Source organism: Pristiophorus japonicus, chromosome 2, assembly GCF_044704955.1.
Source record: "Pristiophorus japonicus isolate sPriJap1 chromosome 2, sPriJap1.hap1, whole genome shotgun sequence".
Taxonomy (NCBI): Eukaryota; Metazoa; Chordata; class Chondrichthyes; family Pristiophoridae; genus Pristiophorus; species Pristiophorus japonicus.
In genome coordinates this window covers 196,883,612-196,899,171 of record NC_091978.1, presented here as the reverse complement: position 1 = coordinate 196,899,171, position 15,560 = coordinate 196,883,612, and the positions used below count along the sequence as shown (strand labels likewise).

The 15,560-nt window shown below is 46.6% G+C and overlaps 1 protein-coding gene and 1 pseudogene across 2 annotated transcripts in view; both read left to right on the top strand.

The window, feature by feature from the left end:
* rbpjb (recombination signal binding protein for immunoglobulin kappa J region b) overlaps positions 1-15,560 on the top strand; it is a 148,420-nt gene that overhangs the window by 113,642 nt on the left and 19,218 nt on the right. For both annotated transcript variants that reach the window (XM_070870700.1, XM_070870702.1), the window contains 2 exons: positions 7,640-7,752; positions 10,048-10,188. In XM_070870700.1, the coding sequence (XP_070726801.1) occupies positions 7,640-7,752; positions 10,048-10,188 (254 nt within the window). The remainder of the gene's footprint in view (positions 1-7,639; positions 7,753-10,047; positions 10,189-15,560) is intronic.
* On the top strand, positions 9,282-9,512 carry LOC139252283 (U2 spliceosomal RNA; annotated as a pseudogene).

Below are 15,560 nucleotides of genomic sequence, written 5' to 3'. Positions count from 1 at the left end.
CATTCTCTCTCTCTTCCCCCCCCCCATTCTCTCTCTCTTCCCCCCCCATTCTCTCTCTCTTCCCCCCCCATTCTCTCTCTCTTCCCCCCCCATTCTCTCTCTCTTCCCCCCCCATTCTCTCTCTCTTCCCCCCATTCTCTCTCTCTTCCCCCCCCATTCTCTCTCTCTTCCCCCCCATTCTCTCTCTCTTCCCCCCCATTCTCTCTCTCTTCCCCCCATTCTCTCTCTCTTCCCCCCATTCTCTCTCTCTCTCTCTCTCCTCTCCCCACTCCATTTCTCTCTCTCTCTCTCTCTCCTCTCTCTCTCTCTCTCTCTCTCTCTCTCTCTCTCTCCTCTCCCACCCCATTCTCTCTCTCTCTCTCCTCACCCTCCCCCCCCCCTTTCTCACTGAAGCCCATCTCTCCATCCAATGCCTTCCTCCTTATGCTTACACTCTTCCTATCCCCATCCCACAAAAGCTGGTGTTGCCATCATATGATATGTGGGGCTGCTGTGAATTGTCTTTTACTTTACAAGCAAGCTCCTGTACCGCCATGTTTACACAGGATCTCTCAACATGAGGCAGTTGGTTGGATGGTGGTCAATGTACGATATAAAAGAGTGTATTCATGGTCTGGTATGCTCAGAGGCTTAACCATGTGTTGTGTTGTTTCCGAAGGAGGTGGGGGGGAGGAAGTTGTTGGACTCATGCTGATGGCTAAGGTTGTGATCTTTTGTTACATAGAAGCATAGAAATTTACAGCGCAGAATACAGCCATTCTGACCCATCGTGTCCGCGCTGGCTGACAAAGAGCCGCACGGCCCTTGGTCAGCAGCCCTAAAGGTTACATATAAACCTATGAACAACAATGACGGAAAGGCAAAGAGCACCCAGCCCAACCAGTCCGCCTCACACAACTGCGACACCCCTTATACTGAAACATTCTACACTTCACTCCAACCGGAGCCGTGTGATCTCCTGGGAGAGGCAAAAACCAGATAAAAACCCAGGCCAATTTAGGGAACAAAAATCTGGGAAAATTCCTCTCCAATCGAAACTAGTCCAGGAGATCACGCTGGCCGTATTCTATTCCCTGCAGTACATACCATTATATCTGTGCCATCCAAGGTCATCCAGTCTAATCCCAATTACCAGCTCTAGGTCCATAACCCTGCAGGTTACGGCACTTTAAGTGTCCATCCAACCATCTCTTAAAAGTGGTGAGGGTTTCTGCATCCACCACTCTTCCGGGCAACGAGTTCCAGATCCCCATACCCTCTGCGTAAAGAAGCCCCCCTCAAATCCCCTCTAAACCAACCACCTTAAAACTGCCTCTTCGTTATAGACCCCTCCACCAATGGAAATAGACCCTTACTATCCACTATGTCCAGGAGCCTCTATTTTGTACACCTCAATGAGGTCTCCTCTCAACCTCCTCTATTCCTATAAGAACAAACCCAGCCTATCCAATCTGTCCTCATAACTAAAATTCTCCATTCCAGGCAGCATCGTAGTAAATCTCCTCTGCACCCTCTCTAGTGCAATCACGTCCTTCCTATAATACGGCGACCAGAACTGCATGCAGTACTCCAGCTGTGGCCCAACCAAAGTATTATACAATTTAAGCATAACCTCCTTGCTCTTGTATTCCATGCCTCGGCTAATAAATGCAAGCATTCCGTCTCCCTTCTTAACCCCCCTTATCCACCTGGCCTGCTACTTTCAGGGATCTGTGGACAAGCACTCCAAGGTCTCTTTCTTCATCTACACTATTAAGTGGCCTACCGCCTAATGTGTATACCCTTTCCTTATTAGCCCTCCTAAAGTGCATCACTTCACACTTCTCTGAATTAAATTCCATTTGCCACTGCTCTGCCCACCTAACCAGTAGATTGATATCCTCCTGCAGCCCATGACTTTCCTCTTCATCATCATGTTTCATAACATTTTAGAGGTATTTACTGGGGTGGACATGGAACTTTTGTGGCTGTTTTATCTCTGATGTTTTTAATAGAATGCAATCGTGCAGATTTGTCTTTGGTGGTATTCGGTTGAAAGAAAATTGAAGCGGTGGGGGGGAAGATTTGCATAACAGGAACTGGATGACGCAGTGGGGTAAACGATTGGCCTGTCACTTTGGATCCCGGGTTCAAATACAGCCTAGATTAATGGAATGCAACTCTCCTCTGTTGGCTACAAAGTTTCTGGTTCTGAGATTGGGATATAGTAGATGGACTCTATACTTTGCTTGGCTGTGCCTGACCTGGGAGTGTTTGCTGACATTAGATGCTTGAGAAGGGAAGAGCTCTATTCCATATTTCTAAAATGTACTTTTTAATTTATTTTTGAAAAAAAGCAAATCAAAAGGAATAAAACTGACTTGAACACCACTGAAGAATAAGAAAAATTATAGTATTGATGGGGCCAACTGACAGTGGCTCTAGGTTACAAGTGTGTGGTGCACATACTAAAGCACCCCATTAAATACTTCCAAAATAAAATGCTAGGAGCACCACCAGGCGTACCTAAAAATGAGGGGCCAACCTGGAGACACTCCAAACACAGGACTACAAGCATGCTAAACAGCAGAAGCAACATTCTGTAGAGCGAACTAAGCGATCCCACAATCAACGGATCAGATCAAAGCTCTGCAGTCATGTCACATCCAGTCGTAAATGGTGGTGGGCAATTAGCAACTAACGGGAGGGGGAGGCTCCATGAACATCCCCATCCTTAAAGATGGTGGAGCCCAGCGTGCGAGTCCAAAAGACAAAGCTGAAGCGTTTGCAGCTATCTTCAGCCAGAAGTGCTGAGTGGATAATCCATCTCGGCCGCCTCCTGAGATCCCCACTATCACAGAAGCCGGTCTTCAGCTAATTTGATTCACTCCATGTGATATCAAGAAACATCTGAGCACACTGTATGCAGCAAAGGCTTTGGGCCCCAACAGCATCCCGGCTGTCATGCTGAAGACTTGTGCTCCAAAACTAGCCGCGCCTCTAGCCAAGCTGTTCCAGTACAGCTGCAACACTTGACGATGTCTACCCGACGATGTCAAAAACTGCCCAGGCATGCCCTGTCCACAAAAAGCAGGACAAATCCAATCTGGCCAATTTCCACCCCATCAATCTACGCTCAATCATCAGCAAAGTGACGGATGGTATCGTCGACAGTGCTATCAAGCAGCACTTATCAATAATCTGCTCACCGATGTACAGTATGGGTTCCACCAGGACCATTCTGCTCCAGACCTCATTACAGCCTTGGTCCCAAACATGGACAAAAGAGCTGAATTCCAGAAGTGAGATGAGAGTGACTGCCCTTGACATCAAGGCAGCATTTGACTGAATGTGGCATCAAGGAGCCTTCGTAAAATTGAAGTCAATGGAGATCGGAAAACTCTCCTCTTGCTACAGGTGTGGTGCTGGAGGACTACTAATGTTTTACCATTGTTTAAAAAGGGAGAAAGGAATAGACCGAGTAATTGCAGGCCTATCAGCCCAACCTCGGTGGTGGGCAAATTATTGGAAAAACTTATGCGGGACAGTATTAATCGTCATTTAGAAAGGCGCGGATTAATCAAGAACAGTCAGCATGGATTTGTTACAGGAAGATCGTGTATGACTAACTTGATTTAATTTTTTGAGGAGTTAACAAGGAGGGCCGATCAGGGTAGTGCATTTGATGTAGTCTACATGGATTTTAGCGAGGCTTTTGACAAGGTCCCACATAGTCTGGTCAGAAAAGTAAAAGCCCATGGGATCCAATGCAAAGTGGCAAGTTGGATCCAAAATTGCTCCGTGGCAGGAAGCAAAGGATAATGGTTGACGGGTGTTTGTGACTGGAAAGCTCTTCCGGTGGGGTTCCGCAGGGTCAGTACTAGGTCCCTTGCTTTTAGTGATTTATACTTCAATGTAGGGGCCATTCTAAGAAGTTTGCAGATACAAAAATTGGTGGTGTGGTTGATGGTGAAGAAGAAAGCTGTAGACTGCAGGGAGATATCAATGGACTAGTCAGGTGGGCAGAAAAGTGGCAAATGGAATTCAATCCGGAGAAGTGGGGGGTATTGCGATTGGGGAAGGCTAACATGGCAAGGGAATAAACAATAAATGGTAGGATACTGCAAAGTGTAGAGGAACAGAGTGACCTTGGAGTGCACGTCCACAGATCCCTGAAGGTAGCAGGACAGGTAGATAAAATGCTTTAGAAGGCATATGGGATACTTGCCTTTTTTAGCCAAGACAAAGAATATAAGAGCAGGGAGGTTATGCTTGAACTGTATGAAACACTAGTTAGGCCACAGCTAGAGTAGTGCGGACAATTCTGGTCACCACATTATAGGAAAGATGTGATTGCACGAGAGAGACTACAGAGGAGATTTAGGAGGATGTTGCCAGGACTGGAGAATTTTAGCGATGAGGAAAGATTGAATAGGCTGAGGTTGATTTCTTTGGAACAGAGGAGGCTGAGGGGAGACTTAATTGAGGGGCCTCGAGAGTGGATAGAAAAGACCTATTTCCCCTAACCAAGGGCATAGATTTAAAGTAATTGGTAAAAGGATGAGAAGGGATTGGAGATATTTTATCCCAGAGAGTGGTGGGGGTCCAGAACTCACTGCCTGAAATGGTGGTAGAGGCAGAAACCCTCATTACATTTAAAAAGTACTTGAATAGGCATTATCTTTATTTTTTTTTAAACTACCTTTGGTATTTAGTGACAATCTAATTAGCTGTTTAATTAAGTAATTATATTTCTAGTGTTGCAATTCAGACTGTGATCTAACTTCTACTTTATTTAATGACTTGTTTTCCGAGCACCAAGTATAGAATTGTTTCTCTATATAATTCAAAACTGTTCTTAATCTTAAAATTTATTTTTAGTATTGTTGGATTAAAAATGTTAATGCAGAGACCATTTTAAAAAAAAAAAAAAGATTAAATAAAACCCCTGGACCTGATGGCCTACATCCTAGGTTTTTGAAAGAAGTGGCTATAGAGATGTCATCTTCCAAAATTTCATCGATTCTAGAAAGGTTCCTGCGGATTGGAAGGTAGCAAATGTAGCCTCACTATTTAAGAAAGGAGGGAGAGAGAAAACGGGGAACTACAGACCAGTTAGCCTGACATCAGTAGTAGGGAAAATGCTAGAATCTATTATTAAGGACGTGGTAACAGGGCATTTAGAAAATAATAGAATTGGGCAGATTCAACACGGATTTATGAAAGGGAAATCATGTTTGACAAATCTTAGATTTTTGAGGTTGTAACTAGCAGAGTAGATATGGGGGAACCAGTGAGTGTGGTGTATTTGTATTTTCAGAAGGCAGTCAATAAGGTGCCACATAAGAGATTATTAAACAAAATTAGGGCATATGAGATTGGGGGTAATATACTGGTATGGATTGAGGATTGGTTAATGGACAGAAAACAGAAAGTAGGAATAAACAGGCCATTTTTGGGTCGGCAGACTGTAACTAGTGGGGTACCGTAAGGATCAGTGCTTGGGCCTCAGCTGGAACCAGGGGTCAGAGTCTCAGAATAAGGGGTCGGCCACTTAGGACGGAGATGAGAAATTTCTTCACTCAGAGGGTGGTGACTGATCAGAATTCTCTAACCCAGAGGGTTGTGGATGCTCAGTCGTTGAGTATATTCAAGACAAACATCGATAGATTTTTGAATATTAAGGGAAGACAAGGGATATGGGAGTAGTGCAACAAAGTGGAGTTGAGGTAGAAGATCAGCCATGATCTTAAATGGTGGAGCAGGCTGAAGGGGCCAAATGGCCTGCTCCTGCTCCTAATTCTTATGTTAACATGACCAGAGAAATTCCTGTTTTGCTGAGCTTACCTGGGTTTTGTAAGTTTTCAACTCGTGCTGTGGCACTGAAACAAACACTAACTAATACAACAATAATTAATGTCGGGGGTAGCTTTATTATAGCAAAGTTAATTGTAAATTATTAAAATTAACATTTAAACTGTAATACTAGTTCCACTGATTGTGTCGTCACTTGGCTGTCCTATTCCTACTATTTTAACTTAATGTCACTTTTATTATATCTAATATCCCCTAATATAGGACCCAAATTTCCCCAGGAATTGCTCTTTTTTTTGGAGCAACTTGATTTTTCTGGAATATCTTTTTTGTTGCAATTCTGACCATTTAATTTGCGCCAGTGTAAGTGAATTAGTTAGGTTCTTTTTTATTTAGTTTTTTTCAAAAAGGGGGCGTTCCCAGCCACTTGCGCCTGTTTTGGCCATTTAAGCGAGTTTGGCCAGCAAATAGTTGCTCCAAACTAACATTGGTCAGCACAGAAAAACCTTACCTAGAGTTAAGAAATCGGTGCAAGTAACTATATTTCAAGCACCACCAAGCACCAAACAAAGCACATAAAGTAATAAGCACTCAGTAAAAAAAAAAAAATAAAGAAGTAAATAATTAAATTAACAAATAAAGAACTGAAGTAAATCCTACCTTCAACTAAACTCGGCAACGGCTGGCCATGCGGGAGTCACTTCGGCCTGGGATATGGGAGGGAGAACGCGGCACCTGAACGGGGAGGTGGAGGGAGTGAGGGCGAAGGCTCAACGCGGCAGGCTGTGGGGGTTGGGTGATGAACGCGGCATCTTAACGGGGGAGGGGGGAGGGAGGGAAGAGATCCCCTGCCGGATCAAAACTCTTTCCCCCCCCCCCCCCCCCGATCAAAACTTTTTCCCCTCTTCCATTTCCCCCCCCCCAAAAAACTCTTCTCTTTCCCCCCCCCCCCCCCCCCAAACCAACCTGTCTCTTGTAGCCCTCAGTGCGGGAAGGCAGCGGTAGGGCACTCGGCCTGGAATAGGGGCGGCGAACATCCGTCGTCCTTTTGGCCAGGGATAGGGTCGCCCGGAGCCAGGACGCGCTGAGAGGGCCAGAAGCTACTGCGCGCAGCTGCCGGCACTCTTTTCGGCACAGGGCTGTAGCTCCGCCCACCACGCGTTCCGATGCGCTGCGCCACAGGCCTGGAACCAACGGGGAGAATTGAGGTAAGAAATCGGTGCAATTTCTGTACTACAAAGTCCAAGCACCTCATGGAGTTGTGCCGTTCTAGCAGAGGGGGCAAACTTGGGCCCATAATTTCTAACCTTTCCAAGCGTTAAAACCAATTCAAAATCTTTCACTTACTGTTCATCTTCCTCTTTGATTCCAGTCTGTTTTGGAGGTGAAACCTATTTTCAAAGTATCATGTTGCTTCAAGAGTTCACCATATCCTTAATCCGGTTTTAAAACTTAATCATCTAAATTTCTAAATTTCATGTTGGATATGTTAATGAAAGCACTTGTAAGCAGGAGTTTCCAGGTATCCTTGCTCTCCTATTGATCAGTTCCTATTTGGTGCAAACCAACATTAGCCCGAAAAGCAGGTTTTATTTATTGAGCACAGTTGCTGATTACTGTAATACAATCAATTATATAATTATGGAAGATATTCATCATGAGCAAAAAGCAATAATGTGCTTGCAGTTCATCATGGAGAAAGGAATTGACAGCATCTATCAATAGTCATTTGCAGGTAATGTGTACATTATTGTACAGAGGTATTTTGACCAGGTTCCTTTACTGATTATGCAACTAAATTGGCTGTCCAAGTACATTCTGTAAATATATTTTTTGTTATCTGCAGTGGATGATGAAGAATCGGAGGGAGAAGAATTCACCGTACGCGACGGATACATTCATTATGGTCAGACAGTGAAGCTAGTGTGTTCTGTTACTGGGATGGCACTCCCCAGACTGGTACAGTGGCTTTCTTTTATTTGCGTGCCTTTAATAGTCTAGTGTTCAAACCTAAATGTTTGGCATTTTGTGAGTGTGTTTATTTTGCCATCTTTGTATCTCAAAGGCAGAGAAATTTATGCTATTGGCAGCCCTTTGGCAATTTGCTCAAAGTCCCTTTATCATGTGATTCCAGACTCAGTACACTATTTGACCACGGGGGCAGAAGGGGTGATGTTGCAAAGTTGATCCTGTTTTTAATAGACGTGGGCTTCCAAAAAAATTTCATTGGATAGTGACCAGATGCAGAAACTTTAGTCTTCTAATTACTCCCTAATCCAGGCACATTGAAGTCAGCTAGCTCAATGCAGAACAGGTAACACACCTGTGACTTTCTGCTTTGTATGGCTTTCTACGACTGCTGAGGGTGCATTTGCCGTTTTAGCTGGCTGCTGATTTACTTAGCCTTAGATAGGTTAGAAACCATGCATCAGGTTAATTTTGAGGAAATGTTCAAGGATTAAGTGAATTTGAGTTGAGCAAAAAGATTGTAAGGATTTAGATCGGTATAGCACCTCATTGCAACATCAGGATGTTTCAAAGCACTTCACAGCCAACAAATTACTTCTCCAAATGTGTTTTTTGTTTTATTGGCAAAAATGTCAGCTGAGATCAATGATCAGTTAATCTGCTTCTGGTAGTGTTGGAATGTTGGCTAAGATACTGCGATAACTCCTTGATCTTTCAATAATGTCTTAGAGTCTTTAAGTCCACCTTACCGGGAAGACAGAGCCTCGCTTTTAACATTGTATCCAAAAGGTTACATTTCTGGCACTATAGCACTTCCTCAGTATTGCACTGGAATTTCAGCCTAGGTTATGTGCTTGAACCCACAGCCTTCTCACTGAGACAAGTGTGACACTGAGCAGTCTCAGTGAGACCATAAAAGAGTGCTGTATTAAATGGCAAAGTTGACACTGATGCAGCTGGGACCGCTCCTCAGATTTGGAATTGATGCATTATGTTAGAGTAGGGTAGTGGGAGCTTTACCCTGCAACTAACAAGTTATTCCTGTTCTGGGAGTGTTTTGTCACAATACTGTGACCTTGGACAAAATGTTGGTGGTCTTTCCCAGCACTGACATAAACCAACTTTGAATACAAAAACTCGCTCATCAGTCCATACCTTTAAACTTCTTAAATTGCAGCGAGCATGTGAGAGACATTACATTGCTCATTTTGAAAACTATCATACAAATAGTAAAATTCCTGCCCCAAAATACTACTGATCTGAATACAAGATCAGTTATTTCATTTTAATTTGCATTTATATCGGTGATGCTTGCTTTGGAGACCGACATTACTGAACATTGTGGTTTCTGGCCCAAGAGGTCCAAAGCAAACTGAACTGCTTAGGAACCAAGTCCACAGATGTTCACAAAGAAAATATAAGCCATGTAAGCTGCTTCATGACTGAGTAGGAAGAGGAACCCTGGCCTGGATAAATAACTATTTTTCCATTGGAAAAAGCATCGTCTTCAATGCGTTTGGATCCCTTCTCGGCCTTTTGGCTAAGATCTGCATAACTAACCTGACCAGCCACCATGACTTCCGGGTGGTTTCTCCCTGGTCAGGAAGGTATATGCTTACATTTTTGTAAACAGGAGGTGGGTGGGATGGCTTGACCCATCCACCTCCACGGAGGTGTGTGGGGGACCTGACCCATCCACCTCCATGGCACGAACCTGGTATTGCAGTACTTCCAGGAACGGTGCAGTGGCTCTAGGCCTTTTGGCTAAGAGCATTGGCGCAGAGTGATCCTTGACTGGTGCAGGGTGACCTCTGGCGTTTGTGACTTGACAAAGAATTGGAAACGATTGGCTACGAATTTATAATAAAAAAAAACACAGAAGCCTCAAAACCTTTGGTTTGAGATATCTGAACGACTGTATTGGCAGGTTAATAGGCCTGATAGCAAACTCCCCATCAGTGAAGTTATGGTTTGCAGACTAGTTGACTGATCTCAACCATGTGTCTTTGCAAACCATCAATCACTGGCAGTTCCCTCATTCCAGGGTTCCATAATTTGCAAGCATTTTTCTTTTCTGTGGTAGAGATCTCTCCTTTTCATCAAGGTCAATATATTAACTAAGGTGGCAGTTCTGTCGTGGCCCAGGGTTGTGTTAGCTTCCAGACGTGTGATTGCTGACTTTTTTTTGTGAAGTAGTTATAAAAGGGCATTTTCTATCCCACCTTTCACAACCAAGACCACCTTGGAATCCAATAAACTGACCTTAAATATGTTAATCACTTACAGATAATTCGTAAAGTGGATAAACAGACAGCATTATTAGATGCAGATGACCCAGTATCACAGCTCCATAAGTGTGCATTTTACCTGAAGGATACAGAAAGAATGTACCTATGCCTCTCGCAAGAAAGGATTATCCAATTCCAAGTAAGAAAATGTTGTACAAATTAATTTTTTGGATTGTCCGGTATTGGGTGAAATAACAGTAAGGTATAGCTAGATACAGCTAACATAGACAGATGTTTCACACATTTGACTCCAGTAGTTGTTGGAAGCAATAAGAATTGAAGAGAAATTATACTAATGCATTAGTGGGCAGTTTTACAGATTTTTTTGCAGTAGTCTGCTGTGGTAGCTAGTTCTGCAAGTGGTAGTTACCCACCGTTTCCTTCAATGACTGTCTGCCCCACCTGTGACGGACACTGTAATTCCCGTATTGAACTGTTCAGTCACCTGAGAACTCACTTTGACTGGAAGCAAGTCTTCCTCAATTTCAAGGAACTGCCTATGATGATGATAATCCTGCATTTGAAATTCTGTCCACCAGAGACAACCGTGTCTGAAACGGAGTTAAAAATAAGTTAAGCCAGCCATGTGTGAATCTTTTCTCCTGAAGCTCCCCATAGACTTTTTGAGTAAGTGCAGAATGTTGAGATGCAGCACACATGTCACAAACACACAACATCATCTCGCATTGTTCTGGTTACAGTCTGAGAATTGACAGCCTGCAGTCATCACTTGGATGTGTAGAGGGGATGGATTCAAGCATGGGATAGACCATGCAGTTTGTAGAGCAGGTCCAGTGTTGAAAGTTATAAATATGATCCATTAATCTTGAAGATTTCCACACTTCTACCAGCAATCCGAGCCATCTTTACTGCGTACTTCCCCTGGTGTAGATCAGCTTTGATTATTAAATTGAACAACAGAATTCAACTGAACAGTACCTACAGAGCAGTGGTAGATGGGCAACAGTGCAGGCAGTCTTTCTCAACTAAACTTATTGACTTGAACATTTTCAGGAATATTAAATTATGCAGCGATCTGCTTAGTTATTCATAATCATTGTGTACAGCAAAATACCTGTCTACTACATTGGTGTAGTATTGCAACTGAAAGTTACAGTCTAATGCTCCTTTTCACATTCAGTCTCAAATTGTTTTGAGACAATGTTTACCTAACTGTTCACAATTTCGTTGTAGTTGAATAATGTAGATGCAGAATGTGAATATTTATGGCATTAATCCCCATTCCTACCAAAATCTTTCAACTGAAATGTACTAAATATCATTCACAGATGAGTTGTAGTTATTTATTGCATCAATAGACTTTTGATAATATCCGTAGTGGTTGTTAACATGTTCAGCATCGTGCTTTCCCACTGATTCCTCAAATGGTGCATGCCTGATCTCAACCTGTTCAGAGAAGCAGAGTGCAGGGACTGGATTTACTAAACTTGGTGAGAGATTTTGAAACTTGGTTTCTCTCAACATTAGACAGTATGGGGATGGAGGAACAAAACACATTTGCCTCCTAATTCTGACTACTACTTTTATTAAGAGGATAATTTGGTGCAGTGTATGGGAGCAAAGCACCATTGTGTAGTGCCCATAGGATGTGGGTTTTATCTGTGGCTGGACCAAGATTAGTGTCTGATCTCTATGGGGTGATTAGGGTAATGGTGAAAAGGGACTGTGCTGCCACAAAAAGGGATAGGGTGCAAGTTTTTGGGGCTGGCAACCTGGGCTGTACTTGTAGCATCTCCTAGCTGCTGGTTTCAAAATAACATTGACAGAGATTTGTGAGCAAGTTACATGACTTCCCTCTTGGCCAAGGAAGGTGTATAAGATTTTAGCTGGCTGCCTTGTTTCCTGGATACAGATGCTCTATTTTATCCTCATCAACCTCCTTTTTCTTCCCACCCCCCCAACCCCCATTGCTGAAAGAGCTGGCTCTTGATGTATCGTTCCATCGGCGCAAGTAGCTGTCTAGTACCTCGTCTCAATAACCAGTCTTTAATGGTGGTCTCCCTTCCCTGACCACCGACTCCACCACCCTCCCTGGACACTGTCTGAGGCTGAGCCAGACTATTTGCAACCTCGACATCCTATTTGACCCTGAGTTGAACTCCCGACCACATGCTCTCCAGCACCAAGACCAGCTACTTACACTTCCATAATATTGCCCACTTTTTGCCCCTGCTTCAGCTCACCTGCTGAAACCCTCATCCATCCTATTATTACCTCCAGATTCAAATATTCCAATGCTTTCCTGGCCAGTTTCCCATCTTTCACCCTCCGTAAACTTTAGCTCATCCACTCCAGCCTGCATTCTACCTAGCCTCCTTTTAAGTCGCTCTTTAAAACCTAATTCTGAGACTGTGGGCACAAGTTTCCGCCCTCTGGAAAAACGGCGCATCTCCAAGGTGCACCGACTTTCTGGAAGAAAAAGGGCACCGAAAACTTACCTTGTTATTCTCCGGTCTCCTCAGGACGTCTTCGTGCTCGGCGTGGCATAGCACAAGGGGTCGGGGGCGGAGCCAGGTGCGGCACCTCTGCACCTGCGCACTAGAGTGTGCGCACATGTGCAGTAGCTCTGGACCCCCAAGGCTGCATGGGAGGGGCCCGAATGGGCTCACTGGGCGAAGATTGGACTGGACCTCCCTCCCGTTCAGCGCCTCTTTTCCCCCCCCCCCCCCAACTCTTCTCTTCCTTCCCCAATGGCGGCAGAGCCCGCCTGGCATCTTGCTGGGGTGGGCCCTGCCCGAAGTGTCGTCATCATCTGAGGCTCGGCCCGGCCCGTTCAGCCTCTCTTTCTCTCCCCCCCCACCCCCCCCATTCAACCTTCTATTTCCCCCCCCCCCTTCTCTTCCTCCCCCCTTCTCTCTTCCTCCCCCCCTCCCCTTCTCTCTTCCTCCCCCCCTCCCCTTCTCTCTTCCTCCCCCCCTCCCCTTCTCTCTTCCTCCCCCCCTCCCCTTCTCTCTTCCTCCCCCCCCTCCCCTTCTCTCTTCCTCCCCCCCCTCCCCTTCTCTCTTCCTCCCCCCCCTCCCCTTCTCTCTTCCTCCCCCCCCTCCCCTTCTCTCTTCCTCCCCCCCTCCCCTTCTCTCTTCCTCCCCCCCTCCCCTTCTCTCTTCCTCCCCCCCTCCCCTTCTCTCTTCCTCCCCCCCTCCCCTTCTCTCTTCCTCCCCCCCCTCCCCTTCTCTCTTCCTCCCCCCCTCCCCTTCTCTCTTCCTCCCCCCCTCCCTTCTCTCTTCCTCCCCCCCTCCCCTTCTCTCTTCCTCCCCCCCTCCCCTTCTCTCTTCCTCCCCCCCTCCCCTTCTCTCTTCCTCCCCCCCCTCCCCTTCTCTCTTTCTCCCCCCCTCCCCTTCTCTCTTTCTCCCCCCTCCCCTTCTCTCTTCCTCCCCCCCTCCCCTTCTCTCTTCCTCCCCCCCCTCCCCTTCTCTCTTCCTCCCCCCCACCCCTTCTCTCTTCCTCCCCCCCCCTCCCCTTCTCTCTTCCTCCCCCCCCTCCCCTTCTCTCTTCCTCCCCCCCTCCCCTTCTCTCTTCCTCCCCCCCTCCCCTTCTCTCTTCCTCCCCCCCTCCCCTTCTCTCTTCCTCCCCCCCTCCCCTTCTCTCTTCCTCCCCCCCCTCCCCTTCTCTCTTTCTCCCCCCCTCCCCTTCTCTCTTTCTCCCCCCCTCCCCTTCTCTCTTCTCCCCCCCTCCCCTTCTCTCTTCTCCCCCCCCCCTCCCCTTCTCTCTTCTCCCCCCCTCTCCTTCTCCCTTCTCTCTTCTCCCCTTCTCTCTTCTCCCCTTCTCTCTTCTCCCCTTCTCTCTTCTCCCCTTCTCTCTTCTCCCCTTCTCTCTTCTCCCCTTCTCTCTTCTCCCCTTCTCTCTTCTCCCCTTCTCTCTTCTCCCCTTCTCTCTTCTCCCCTTCTCTCTTCTCTCTTCTCCCCTTCTCTCTTCTCCCCTTCTCTCTTCCTTCCCCCCCTCCCCTTCTCTCTTCCCCCCCCCTCCCCTTCTCTCTCCCCCCCCTCCCCTTCTCTCTTCTCCCCCCCCTTCTCTCTTCTCCCCCCCTCTCCTCTCTTCTCCCCCCCGCTCCCCTTCTCTCTTCTCCCCTTCTCTCTTCTCCCCTTCTCTCTTCTCCTCTTCTCTCTTCTCCCCTTCTCTCTTCTCCCCTTCTCTCTTCTCCCCTTCTCTCTTCTCCCCTTCTCTCTTCTCCCCTTCTCTCTTCTCCCCTTCTCTCTTCTCCCCTTCTCTCTTCTCCCCTTCTCTCTTCTCCCCTTCTCTCTTCTCCCCTTCTCTCTTCTCCCCTTCTCTCTTCTCCCCTTCTCTCTTCTCCCCTTCTCTCTTCTCCCCTTCTCTCTTCTCCCTCCCTTCTCTCTTCTCCCCTTCTCTCTTCTCCCCTTCTCTCTTCCTTCCCCCCTCCCCTTCTCTCTTCCTTCCCCCCCTCCCCTTCTCTCTTCCTTCCCCCCCTCCCCTTCTCTCTTCCTTCCCCCCCTCCCCTTCTCTCTTCCTTCCCCCCCTCCCCTTCTCTCTTCCTTCCCCCCTCCCCTTCTCTCTTCTCCACCCCCTCTTCCCCCCCTCCCCTTCTCTCTTCTCCACCCCTCCTCTCCCCTCTTCTCCCCCCCTCCCCTCTTTCCCCCCCCCTCCCCTCCCCTTCTCTCTTTTCCCCCCCTTCTCTCTTTCTCCCCCCCCCCCCCCCCCCCACCTCCTCCATATCAGTGGGGCCCACCCGGCATCTCGCTGGGGACGGCCCCTGCCCAAAGTGGCGGCGGTGGCCCGGCCCGTTCTGCCTCTTTCTCTCCCTCCTTCCCTCCCTCCCTCCTCCCCCCGTCCCTCCCTCCTCTCTTTACTCTTCCCCCCCTCTCTTTCCCCCCCCCCCCCTCCTGCCCCTCTTCCTTCCTCCCCCCCCCTTCCTGCCCCTCTTCCTCCCCCACCCCCCCCCCCCCCCGGCACCCCTTGCTGTCTGAAACACAGAGACACTGACAGAGAGAGAGATACTGGGGGGGGCCCATTCCAGCACGCTGTTGGAGGGCTCCCGGTGCTGCAGTAGGTGAGTAGAAATAATTTTTTATTTATTCTTTTTTCTAAATTTTTTTATATTTAACTTTTAAAAATTTTTTAAATTGATTTATTGGTTGATTTATTGATTTATCATTTATTATTGATGATGGCTGTTTATTTGCAAAAGTGAAGTGTTTAATGTTTGTAAACTTCCCTCCCCCCCACCCCATCTTTCGTTCCCTATGCCTAATTTATAAGTGTGGCAAGGTTTTTCTGAGCGTACAAAAATCTACACTTACTCCATTCTAAGTTAGTTCAGAGTAGCTTTTCGCTGCCTAAACTTGCAAAACAGGTGTAAGTGGCTGGACACGCCCCCTTTTGGAAAAAAAATCTGTTCTAAAATGAAACTATTCTAACTCACTAGAACTGGAGCAAGCTAAATGCCAAGAATTGCAATTTCTAAGATGCTCCATTCTAAACTAGTTGCTCCAACAAAATAGGAGCAACTCAGGCCGAAACTTGAGTCCTGTATGTGGT